A 12,500-nucleotide genomic window follows, 5' to 3' on the forward strand; every position below is an offset into this window, starting at 1 on the left:
GCAGAAGCTCTTGACTGTCCTGCTGCTGAAAGCCTTTAAAACGTGGAGCTCTGTGAACAACCAATCAGAAGAGTATCACAAATACAGTACAGCCAATCAGATGAATCTGATCTATTTGTAAAATGTTGCTCTTCATTTTCACATGACCGTTCAAAATTAATTGTAATATTAATTCTTTCATCCATTTTCCTTTATTTTAGTCTTTTCTGGCTTTTTTAAGCAGCGAATGCCCTTCCAGCCGCAACACACTACAGGGACACACCCATACACTCTTGCATTCAAACACACACATACACTACTGCCAATTTAGTTCACCCAATTCACCTATAGCATAAGTTTTTAAAATGTGGGTGAAACCAGAGCACCTGGAGGAAACCCACGCCAACACAGGGAGAACATGCAAACTCCACACAGAAATGCCAACTGACCCAGCTGAGGCTCAAACCAGCGACCTTCTTGCTGTAAGGCGATTGTGCTACCCCCATCGTGTCACCTTGTTCAGACCATATAGATTTAAACTATAATGGACAATTAATCAATCGTCCATACACTGATTATATGAAGTGTCTGTGCTGAGAGCATTTTTAAGCAACTACTTACTTTTTACACACTTGTGTGAAGAGCTCTTTAGGAGTCACAACACCTTTCTTGGTCTCTTGGATTTCATTCATTAGCTGACACATAGCCAGAGTGAGCGATCCAGGCCTTTCCAGCTGGATCTGAAGAGGATCCTGAAAACATGATGTGAAAACGTCCAGTCAGATGAAGCTTTATGTGTAAAATGAGGAACATGATGAGTGTGAGCTTCAGTACCAGCTCAGATGACAGTGCTGGAGTGATGGAGAAGCTGCTCTTCTCCTCTGCAATCTGCTTCAGCAGCTCCCTCAAATACTGTGTCTGTGATAAACTCTGAGAGGGAGACAAAAGAAAAGAGCTTGTTTACTCACAGTAAAAGAGTTTGTGTTTGTCATGTGTAGCGTCTCCCACTCTGACTCTGTACCTGCACGACTGCATTGAAGAAACACGTGTTTCCCAGATTACTGAGACCCCTGACAGACACCACAGCTGAGCTTCCAGCGGCGGCTGATTGATGGCTTTTAGGACTGTCCTCTTGTTTCGAGCTGCTCTTCTGCTTCCCCTTCTTCCCTTTCTCTTCATCCTGCGTTTGCTCTGCAGAATTCATCACAGAGATGTCTTCTTTCCAACTTTCTGTAGAATTATAATGAAAATAAATCATGTTTGAGGCAAAACCATTGTTAGAATTCATTCACTTAGATCCATTTTACTTCCAAAAGCATGCCTACTTCAGACTACTAGGAAGAAAACATCCAAAATCCACATTTATTTATTTTTTATTATCCTTCTTCATCTATTTTGCATCTCTAGACTTCATTTATGATACATATCTTTATTCAAAATAAGACAGAAATCCCTCAAGCAGCACTAAGATCAAACTTTACAGTTTTATTCAGATCTATATAGTCCAGGTTTTTAGGTAATTTTAGCATAATTTAAATAATATTTAACTACAATAATACGGCCGTTGACAGTTTTTATAGATACAGTCGGTAAAATAAGTATTGAACACGTCATGTATTTTTCTGGGGATAATATTTCTAAAGGAGCTGTTGACATGAAATTAAACTAGATTTTAGTAAAAACCCAAACAATACAAACATAAAAATATAACTAAACAAACAAATCTGAAAATTGAGTTGTGTGTAATAACAATGAAATGACACAAGGAGATAGAGCTGAACTACTGAAACATATTTAATACTTTATATAAAAGGCTTTTTTGGTGATGGCAGCTTAAAGACGACTCTCCTATGAAGAATAAAGTCATGCATTGCTCTGGTGTGAGTTATTCACAAACTTCAACAGAGTGTTAAAATCTTGATGGTTCTGTAGGTCTCGTCTATCAAATCTGAGCATTATTTTGTATTTTATAATGAATTCACATCAGGTGACTGACTGGGCCATTCTACAGCTTGAGTTCCTGTCTCTGAAAGCATTTTAAAGTATCCTTGGCTGTGTTTTGGACCACTGTCTTGCTGAAATGACCACTCTGGTTTCATCTTTATCATCCTGCTTATGTAGATGTTAAACTGAAGCAGCTGATATTCATTTACACTGAGGAAGGGCAGAGGGTTGCTGAAGAACTACTGAGAGATTTCAGCTGCTGTCTGGGCTTTCACAACCTTTCTACACCTCCCTTTATTCATGTGTTCAATACTTTTTCCCGGCGTCATTTAATTTTATTACACATAACTTCATTTGTAAACTAATTAGATTTGTTTTCTTTGATTGTTACCAACATCCGGGGAAAAAACATTAAGATTTTTGAATCGGTCATGTTTTTTGAAGATTTTTGAATCTGTCATGTTTAGGAAATGAATAGTAATATAATGCACATTTAACTATAGAATGCCTTATATGAATACTTGAAAATGTAATCAATACTTCAGCATTAATTTCCCGTGTTTGATCATCTATCAACATGGTTATGTATATTATTTAACTGTTTACCTGATCTCACCTGTTGTGTCTTGCAGTGGATTTAGCACGTTAAACACAATTTTAGAATATTAAGTGACTAAAAAACAAGTATACACGTACTGCACTAAATATGTGTTTAAATATAGTTTCAAAAGGCATTTCAAAAGACGTAGGTGGAACTTTGAGCATCAGCCAAATGAAATAACCACACTGATCAAATTAAGCTGACATTATATACAGTGCCTATAGAACATCATCATTACCCTTTTGAAATAATGACTTTATTTGTCATACAGCCTGAAATCAAATAACATTACAAATAACCTTTACAGCCTTTGAAATGTTTTGCACTCTTCTACTAATCTGTGGCTTTCTACACCTTTATCCTGGAGGACTCTTGAAAGCAGGGTGTAACGTGAGCAAAGTTATAGATAATCACAAAGTATGATGATTTTCTATAGGCACTGCAAATCCAATTAGAATTAAACACCTACTTTTGCTGGCATTCCTCTTGTCAGGAGCCGTCAGCACTTGTTTTCTGATATTAGTGATCAGCTGTGCCAGCTGCCCTGTGCTGGAATACTGCACTTCATCATCACAGATGTAACACCTGCAGCACATCAGAGCAGAAGATCAGAGTCTGAACACACACCTGCACACTTCACTGAGGATCTGTGTGTGTGTGTGACTGACCAGACACTCCAGACGTCCAGGCTGAGAACTAAACAGTGTGGCTCAGAGCGAGGGGTCTCGTAGTGCTTGATAGCGTGCTGATTCCCTGATCTCCCGCATCCCTGATGAGAAGCACAACAGTGTTTTCATTGTATATACAGAAATCAGAGAGTGAAATTCAATACCTTTTAAGACTTTAATAGTCTTTCCATACATTTTAAAACCACTTTAGCCATTTTACAGTTCAACCGGTAACATTGGTGACATTTTAACTTATATTTACTAAATACTGATTGTAAGAAACTAACCCAAAAGTAAAACGTTATTCATATACTAAAAAGTAATGCTGATCCAGCAGGTGGCGCCTACAGAACAGCAGAAATAGTGAGTATGTTTACATGGACACCAGCAATCTGATTTTAATACGATTCAGACAATCCTCTAATTAAGAGTCAACCATGTAAACAGCGATTTTTTATTTATTTATTCCAATTAAGGTCATAATCCAGCTAAACAGAAATCAAATTAAGACGTGGAGTATGCCGATTTTAGTGGGATTTTTGAAGTGCAGTACAGACATGCATGTAAACACCGCAATCAAACTATTACTGTTGTGTAGGATTTTCGCCGCATTTTTCGACAGGATAGTCTATACACACCAACAGTATCTGAGGTTTTCACAAAAATTACTAAGTACAAGCATGAAAGTGAAAGATTGAAGCAGTGTACTGACGCTGTGACACATTACCTGATTGATTCAAAAAACCAAAGAGTTGTTGGATAGAGGCAAGATTATTTAACTATCATGTTTAACAACTATAATGAGACGTGATCCAGCGGTACATCCTTGATAAACTGTCCGAAGTGTACTGCTTTCTGGGGTTTTGTGCTCAAAGCACCTGCTGAATGCTGGAGCTCAGACATGCATGTACGCTGCAGTGCATGACTGTGTGTGTGTGTGTGTTTGTGTGCGTGCGCGCGCGTGTGTGGTCACGTAATTTTAAGCGGTATAGTGTGAAATGAGGGCTTTTCAGAAATGCTAGGTGAAACGCCAGTGTGGACATGGATTGTTTTCTTTCTAAAATGCCATTTTAAAACTAAGATGTATTAGTGTAAATGGGTTCTAAGTGGGTATTTTTCGCGAGCAGGTTGCTGCTGTGATGGGGGTACGGAAGAGGATCGCCCAATTCAATGATTCCTAAGCATGATCGATGGTCTAGGTAAATGCAAATTTCTTTGGTTGTAAAATATATTTGTATAACAAAAAAATACAATTACTCTGCTTCACTGAATAGATTTACAGACCATTTTGAAGAATGTAAACAATAACACTGGTCCTAATGTATTTCCTATTTAACATTTTTATTTTCTATAGCTTTCGAGAATCCAAAAAAGTCCACATATTGATAAATAATCGAGTCTCCCAACGCATGATAGATGTTTTAACATGAAAGTATAATTGCCTCTTGTTACAGTTATAATATGTTATAAGAACAAGCAGGAAATGTTCAAGGGCCAATAACATTACTACATTGAAATTGTCTATACAGAAATTCTCTGAACAGTGGAGGAAATTCAGGACACATTTTGCCATTAATCAAAGCGTCCCAATTGAACTGAATCCCCCCCCAACTGTAATTCCCTAAACATGAAAAGAAATCCCATACTTTAATTTTTCAGTGGATAAGAACCTTCATTACAGTAACAAGTTATTTTGTGACTAACTGCACAAAAACACTGGTCAATAGTGAGCTAATGATCACTTACTCTGTGTCCACATTTCAGACACATCCACACAGCTGGACTCTCTCCGTCAGTCTGATCCTCTAAGATCTGCTTTTCTTCAGGCTTGTCCTGCTCACAGTCTTGACAGGAGCTCCAGTGCTCATTCAGACAGGCTTTCTTCAGTACGCTGTTCTCTGTTCCTTTACGAATGTGAGTGCAGGAGGGCCCTGATAAAGCAGCAGGAGAATCATTAGTGGGGTTTGATGTTAACCCTTGTGTGCTGTCGGGGATGTTTTCATCCCCTCTATGGGGATTTGAATCTTAATGTTGCCACAACTTTCTCTGTGCTTCAGCAAATGGAATGATTTTTGCTGAATAATCTTCTTTTGACACATATGATACAGAAAACCCTATGAATTTTCATAAAACACTATTGAAAGTGTTTAAAATAACTGTATATGTCGTCTGTGTTATAATAAACACCTAAAAAAAAAAGAGGCGCTTTTTTTTTTTTTTTTTTATAAACTCAAATTTGAAAGTGTACCTTTGATGTTCTGTGTGGTCTAGCCTGCTGTAATTAACTTTGGTGGTTCCTGCACATGTCTGTAATTATAGGAAAAAAGAAAAAGGTCTCTACCATAATCTATGCAAAAGTTATTGAATTCCAACTGATGAGAGGTGCTGTACAAGCCACAGGGATCAATCATTGTTTTCATATTTCACTATTCTTTTGTTTGATCAAACATAATTCACTGTGTTTGGTCCACATCAGACATATAAAAGGATTACTTTTGCACATCATCTCAAAAACAGAGAATGGCACTGAAGGGCACAGCATAAGGTAAGAGATGACAGCTGTCTGTGCTATCTGGGGCTGCTTACTGATCATGAATGTATTGTTTACATTTCTGCACCATAGAAACACCACAGTTCATTCAACAACTGTTTGGCATATGAATATAATTCAGTAAAAAGTAATGCTAGAACTGTATGAGCACAGGCAAGAGCTTTCATTTGAGCTGTAATTTGTACATGTGTCATATAAAAAATATGAAAATGAACCAATTTAAAATACCTAGCTCGGGTATCCAAAATACTGTGTATTTAAATGTAAATAACTTTTATACAGTAGAATAAAAACCAAATTGATGCATATGTGCATAAAATATAGATGCTACACTTTCAAACGACACCACTTACGGGGGTCTGGTGCAACGCTAGCCCTTTAAATCTGAAAGCGAAAGTACCCAGTACCGGGTCCGCAAAGTTTAAGTGGTTAATTGAGTTATTGACTTATTATTATAACTTATCATTAAGATTCTTAATCTGCAAATTAATTTTGTATCAAAAAAGCATTTTGATACGGTAAAGGTGTCTGCAACTTCTGCAAAGCCTCAAATCACTGTCATATTAGCTGTCAAAACATGTTCATGACTGCATAAATTATTATTCTTTTATAAAACAAACAACATACAGTCGAATATTGTGCATGTCTATTATCATGCACAAATAGTATGTGTTTGTATCTAAAAAGTCAATTTTAATAAATGTTCTCTTTGATCCCCTTGGGGAGAACCACCCCATTTTGTAATTTTCTTTCAGAGTGCAGATTGTATACGTTTTTCTTTACATATATTTTTAAATGTATATGTATACAAACATTAAATAATTAATAATATATTATGAATATTAATTATTTAATATTAAATGTTACAAATTATTATAAATGTATATATATATTTTTTTTTTCTATTATTTTCCCAAGTGTATATAATCTATAGGTTATTACTGTAAGAAAATATCAACATTTGGTACATACTTTTAGTATTACCTTTGCTTTAAAAGACTCAATCTAATCCTGATTATATTAAATGAACCTGCTCCCAAGCAGGTTTGAGATATCAGAGCTATTGCCAAGACAACAACTCTCGGATGAGTTTTGAAGAATGAAACGATCCTGGATAGTGTCAAATCATCAACAACCAAATCCAGCTAATTGAGTAATCCACGTACGAAGAACGGACCCCAGCTCTTAGAACAAAGTAAACAAAGTAAGTATATTTATGCACACACACAATTATCTGCTGTTTTACTCCATATAAACGGCAGAAACATTTTTTTGCACAGGCCTATCTAAACGGTTAGTGGTGCCAACTGATGATCAACAGTAAAAATTACACATTTTACCTCTTCCCAACAGGGAAACCCAACAACAACCAAGAATCTTTGATTATTTGGTGTTGAGGCTTTGCAACCAAAAAATGTCACTATAATGGAAGTCAATGGAGCAAAAACAGCCACCAACATAAAAAAAGTGGAATTAAGGTGATGTTGGTTTTATATTTGCACACTCGTTCTGTTTCAACTTATGACATGCTGCTACCTATATTGTTTACCATGGTACTTTGACTATTCAGACTAAAATCACATTTAAGTATGACCTCAAAACAACATTAGCACTATTTAATTAACTGTAAACAATGTTGTACTTTGATAGTCATTGGCTGCTAATATGATTGAATATAATATGATGACTACTTTTCTGAAATTATATTAAGAGGAAAGTCTGAATGTGTGAAGATAAAACCAACTTAACCTCAATAAAAGTGGAGACAATTTAAACAGCACACAAGGGTTAAAATCACTGTTAGTATTTGATTGTTCATCAGTCAATCATGTACCTGCAGTCTCAGAGCTGCTGTCTGTTCCAGCACTTCTGTCCTTTACCTTCTTCTTTCCCATTTCACTTCAAACAGCAGTTCCTGAATAAAGAATAGAGCTATGACAAGTATAAATAAAGAAAGCAGTAATGCATCATAATACTTAATGAAGTAAAGGTGGTTTATATTCGAACATTTGTTGATTGTCACTTTCCCTATATGATTTATAGAGATAAATTTGGTTTTATATACGGATATTCAGACATTTTCTTTAATAATAGAAGTTCAGAAAAGTATTCTTTGCAAATTCTAAATAGGGAAATCACATTAGCAGCAAACGACTATCAAAAGTACTGTTCACAGTGAATTAGATAGTGTTAATGTTGTTTAGAAGTCATACTTGCAGGCTAATTCCGAACGAATATTCAAAGTAGCATGGTAAACAATATAGAGACTGCTAAATGGACGAATGTGCAAATTTAAACCAACTTTACCTCTATATATGATTTTACCACGCTAACGTACTTTAAATATTGGGTTTGAAATCGCATGTGATGATGACTTCAACACAACATTATCATCATTTAACTCACTGTGAACAGTGTTGTACTTTGATATTCATCGACTGATAATATGGTTTCACTATTAAGAATTCGCAAATACTTTTCTGAAATTATATTATTAAGGAGAAATTCCGAGTGTGTGAAGACAAAACCAACTTTGCCTCTATTAAACACTTCAAATAATAAACACAAAACTGATATAAATGAAAGAAATGGAGACACAAACGGATTTCAATCATAAATACAGAGTGAAGCGATATTAATTTAAAGATGAAGTGGGGGAGATCAAATAAACATTGGACGATCAATCAGTTAAAACTATTTTTTGGGATGAAAACCATGACAAAAACTGTTTAAATCAACTTACCAACCTGAAAACCTTTAAAACATGATAAACTGAATTACATCCATTCAAGTAGCAGTAATTTAATCATTTTGTGGTGAAATTTACAGCATTAAAAGCAACAGCGTACAGCATGTTCACCGACTGCTCTGAGTATTTCCGGGTGACGATGCAGACCGAAGACAATTTCAAAATAAGAGTCTGTAGTATTACATAAATAAATAAATGATTAAAATAAATGAATGGATGAATGAATGAACAAACAAACAAACCAAACAAACAAATAAATAAATAAATAAATAAATGAATAAATAAATAAATAAATAAAACGCGGTTTGAAGCATATAATGCTGGGTTGTGATACAAGTATGGAAAGCTTTACTTTGTAGTTTACATATTAAATAGTTTTAAACTGTTTTAGAGTCACGTTATGGGGAAAACTCAGGGATTAAGCGTTGCATGGTTTGATGCAGAAGAAGAAAGGGAAAGTAAACTACAGTGACGAGCTGAATGTGTTTATTTGGGTATTTATAAAAGTCTTTTCAGGGGCATAAGGTTTTTGACAAAACGTGTATTATCTCTATACAAACATGCATATAAATAATTCAAACATACAAAAATCATACAAACATGGACACATCAAACTGCTCCTATTATGATGTCTTTGACACTGACATGAAAAGTATGACACCATAAACATTTACTATAAGAACTAAAGAACCCTCTCAGTAATAAACAGTGTTTAGTCAAAACACTGAGCATATCTTTTTGTAGCATCAGTATTATCTGACCCCTCAATCAGCTCATCTTTACTAAATATGTTAATATGATATTTAAGAAGTCTTCAAGAGTGGCTGATTCAGATGAGTTTTGTTGTGGGCATCAGAAATGTTTGTCATCAAGAAAAGTGAAGTGGGAATATTAATAGATGAGCGTGTTAAATCAGTTAAATAATTACACATCATTCATTTACAAACATTGTAGTGAATTAAATGCTCAGTTAAATGAATTACTTTCACTTTGTCGACCTCTGCTGACACATTTCAGACACAACATCTCTTCTGTAGCCAAAGTCTTGATTTTCTCAGAGTAAACCTTGTAAAACCAAGATTATACTAAAAGAGTAATTAAACAAAAGAATCTTACTTTTCCAATATAAGGAACAAAGCTGTCTGTGCTGCACGACACATTTCATATTTACACAATGTCAACATGACTGACTGATTACAATAGAAGTGCTTTAGTTTTGTTATTTTAAAATCCCATTTTCCACTATAATCAATATCTGGACGATCTGAACAATATAATGACGTCATTTTCCTTTTCCTGGTTATTGCATATGAAAATAAGCCAGTGTTGTGAAGTCAGTGCGAGTCTGTGTGTCTTCAGTGTGTGTTGATTGTGTGTCTGTGACGTTTCTCCTTATTCATAACCAGGAAATCCTGAACACTGAAAATCCTGCAATAAAACACACACACACACACACACACACACACACACACACACACACACGCACACGCGCACACACACGCGCACACACACACACACACACACAAACACACACACACACACACGCACAATCCAATCTGTAAGTGAGACATTATTGCTGTCACGTCACATCAGCAGTTCCATTTCAGAAAAATTAAAGCAGATAAATAAGTGTTTACAAACTCCACAGTTTAAAGCACAGACTAAAGAGAAGTTGAATTATCATCATATATTGTGCATTTACACACATGAGGCCTGTTACTAAACATTACAGCTTAAAAACACTCACACAAAATTCCAGTTTATTCAGTGGGTCGTCCATCAGATCAGAGAACAGCTTCCATGAGGATATTATTTGTAGATTGTCAGACAGATCCAGATGTTTCAGGTGTTCAGGGTTTGATCTCAGAGCTGAAGCCAAAGCAGCACAACCTTTATCTGTGAGACCACAATCACCCAACCTGTAGAGAACAACGACACTCTTCACTCTCTCACATCACATCAGTTTAACACTGAATCCATTATTAAAGCACAAACTAAAAGCACAGATAAATATATTAGTTGAATTATTGAACTGAGGTCTGAAATGTCACAAAACACAAAATATGATCATAAAACATCAAACTGAATAAATATCTGATTACACTACAGTTTAAAAGGTTGAGATCACAGTTTCAAATGTATTTGAAAGAAGTTTCATTATTAGATAATAAAATGAATCCTTACTTCAATGTAAAATATCTATTTTCTCTGTGAATATATTTGTATTTCAGCATCATTATTCTAGACTACAGTCATTATAATATGCTGATTTGCTGCTCAAGAAACTTTTATTTTTATCAATGTTGAATCAGTTTTGGTCTTTCATAATAAAAAATATAATCAGCATTCAAAAGTGCCATTAAAGATGTAAATAATATTTAGATTCATTAAAGACACAATAAATGATCAGAAACGACTGTAAAATATTGCATTGTTGAAAAGATTAAGTCAAACAGTTGCAGTTATTCTAAACTTTCTGTTCATCAAAGGATCCTAAAGAGTGAAATATATTGCAGTTTCCACTAAAATAACAATAATGGATATCAGTCAAATCAGCCTGTCAGAGTCACAATCTGGACATCAACACCTCCTGTATCCTACTCTACATTTACTGAATTATTCCTGTACTTCAGTCACAGACTGTTGGATAAAATGCCCACTGATGAATTAAAACACTCTTATGACTAAAATAAACTGACCATCCCATTCCTCCTTCATCAGCAATTTGTGTGCTATCATTGCTTATTTCATAAAAACAACCAAAAAGAAAAACATTATTGAAATAATGAAGATCAGAGAAGCTGCAGAAAGAGACTCAACACTTTACAGATACTTTACACTGTTTCACATGTGAGAGTCAGATTTGATCTTACCTCAGTGTCTCCAGTTTACAGCGAGGATCCTCCAGTACAGCAGAGAGAAGAGTCACTGACTTTTTTAGATAATTCCCAGACAGATTCAGATCTCTCAGGTGTTCAATGTTTGATCTCAGAGCTGAAGCCAAAGCAGCACAATCTTCATCTGTAAGACCACAATAACTCAACCTGTAGAGAACAATGACACACTCTTCACTCTCTCACATCTCATCAGTTCAGTGAATCTATTATTAAAATGTAAATAGAAACTAAAAGCACAAATAAACATGTCTGATGGATCATTAGTCTGAGGTCTAAAATGTCACAGAGAAGAAAACATGATCATAAATAGAAAGTTTTATTCAAGCAGGATAAACATCTATTCAGTGTAAACAATAAGAATAATAGCTAAATAAATGAAATAATGACGCTGTTCACACTGTTGACATTGCTGAAATGTGCTGTGGTGTTTATATTAGTAGAAATATGCATACAATCAGTAAAAACTATTAGATGATTAATATTTTTTTAATGTTTTTGACAAATAATATTTAATAAGGCCCAATAAGGAAGTGATCTCGCATCAAATGAGATGTTAATAAAGCTATCTTGCCAAGAGTCCTTCTCTGTGATACAATTTCTTGTTTCAATGTCTTGTGCACAATATTAACAAAATGGCTCAATAAATTGTGGTTACATCATCTTGACATTTCAGGAAATTGAGTTGACAGACAAAATTCCCCCAATTATTTATAATATTTAGAACAATTGTCCTATATTTACTATTAAATGTCTAATGTAAAATTTTGCCAAACTACCTGATACGATGTTTCACTGAGAATTTCACGTTTTTTAAACAAGATAAACTTTTTGTTTAGTTATACCACATTGACATTCTTGCAATCATCCCCTAAAAATTATCTTAAAAATGAATTAAAACCAAAAAAATTTGACTTGGTCCTCAAAAACGATAATGTACGCAAGTAATTTGCTTATTTATTTTGAAACTGTATCCTTTTTGAATTGATTTAGACCACATGGACACAAAAAATGAGCGTCACATATATATGTATATATATATATATATATATATATATATATATATATATATATATATATATATATATATATATATATACACACACACATACAC

At 34.6% G+C, this 12,500-nt stretch overlaps 2 protein-coding genes across 12 annotated transcripts in view; both read right to left on the reverse strand.

The window, feature by feature from the left end:
• Nucleotides 1–8,633, reverse strand: part of usp16 (ubiquitin specific peptidase 16) — a 20,370-nt gene extending 11,737 nt beyond the window's left edge. For 2 of the 11 annotated variants that reach the window (XM_073923201.1, XM_021481449.2), the window contains exons 1-10: nucleotides 8,487–8,623; nucleotides 7,578–7,658; nucleotides 5,441–5,499; nucleotides 4,939–5,123; nucleotides 3,193–3,293; nucleotides 2,994–3,109; nucleotides 1,001–1,209; nucleotides 814–909; nucleotides 601–731; nucleotides 1–50 (exon numbers count right to left, since the gene is read on the reverse strand). The exon at nucleotides 1–50 is cut by the window's left edge and continues 38 nt beyond it. In XM_073923201.1, the coding sequence (XP_073779302.1) occupies nucleotides 1–50; nucleotides 601–731; nucleotides 814–909; nucleotides 1,001–1,209; nucleotides 2,994–3,109; nucleotides 3,193–3,293; nucleotides 4,939–4,962 (727 nt within the window). In that variant the 5' untranslated portion in view covers nucleotides 4,963–5,123; nucleotides 5,441–5,499; nucleotides 7,578–7,658; nucleotides 8,487–8,623. Of the gene's footprint in view, nucleotides 51–600; nucleotides 732–813; nucleotides 910–1,000; nucleotides 1,210–2,993; nucleotides 3,110–3,192; nucleotides 3,294–4,938; nucleotides 5,380–5,440; nucleotides 5,500–7,541; nucleotides 7,676–8,486 lie in introns of all 11 variants that reach the window. The other 9 variants (XM_073923202.1, XM_073923200.1, XM_009291915.5 and 6 more) reach the window with 6 other exon arrangements.
• Nucleotides 8,634–8,961: 328 nt separating this feature from the next.
• Nucleotides 8,962–12,500, reverse strand: part of si:dkey-121n8.8 — a 29,031-nt gene continuing 25,492 nt past the window's right edge. Inside the window, 3 exon segments of the mRNA XM_073924016.1 lie at nucleotides 8,962–9,911; nucleotides 10,223–10,411; nucleotides 11,366–11,536. Of these exon segments, the coding sequence (XP_073780117.1) occupies nucleotides 9,848–9,911; nucleotides 10,223–10,411; nucleotides 11,366–11,536 (424 nt within the window). The 3' untranslated portion in view covers nucleotides 8,962–9,847.

This window comes from Danio rerio, chromosome 15 (genome assembly GCF_049306965.1).
Source record: "Danio rerio strain Tuebingen ecotype United States chromosome 15, GRCz12tu, whole genome shotgun sequence".
Classification (NCBI taxonomy): domain Eukaryota; kingdom Metazoa; phylum Chordata; class Actinopteri; order Cypriniformes; family Danionidae; genus Danio; species Danio rerio.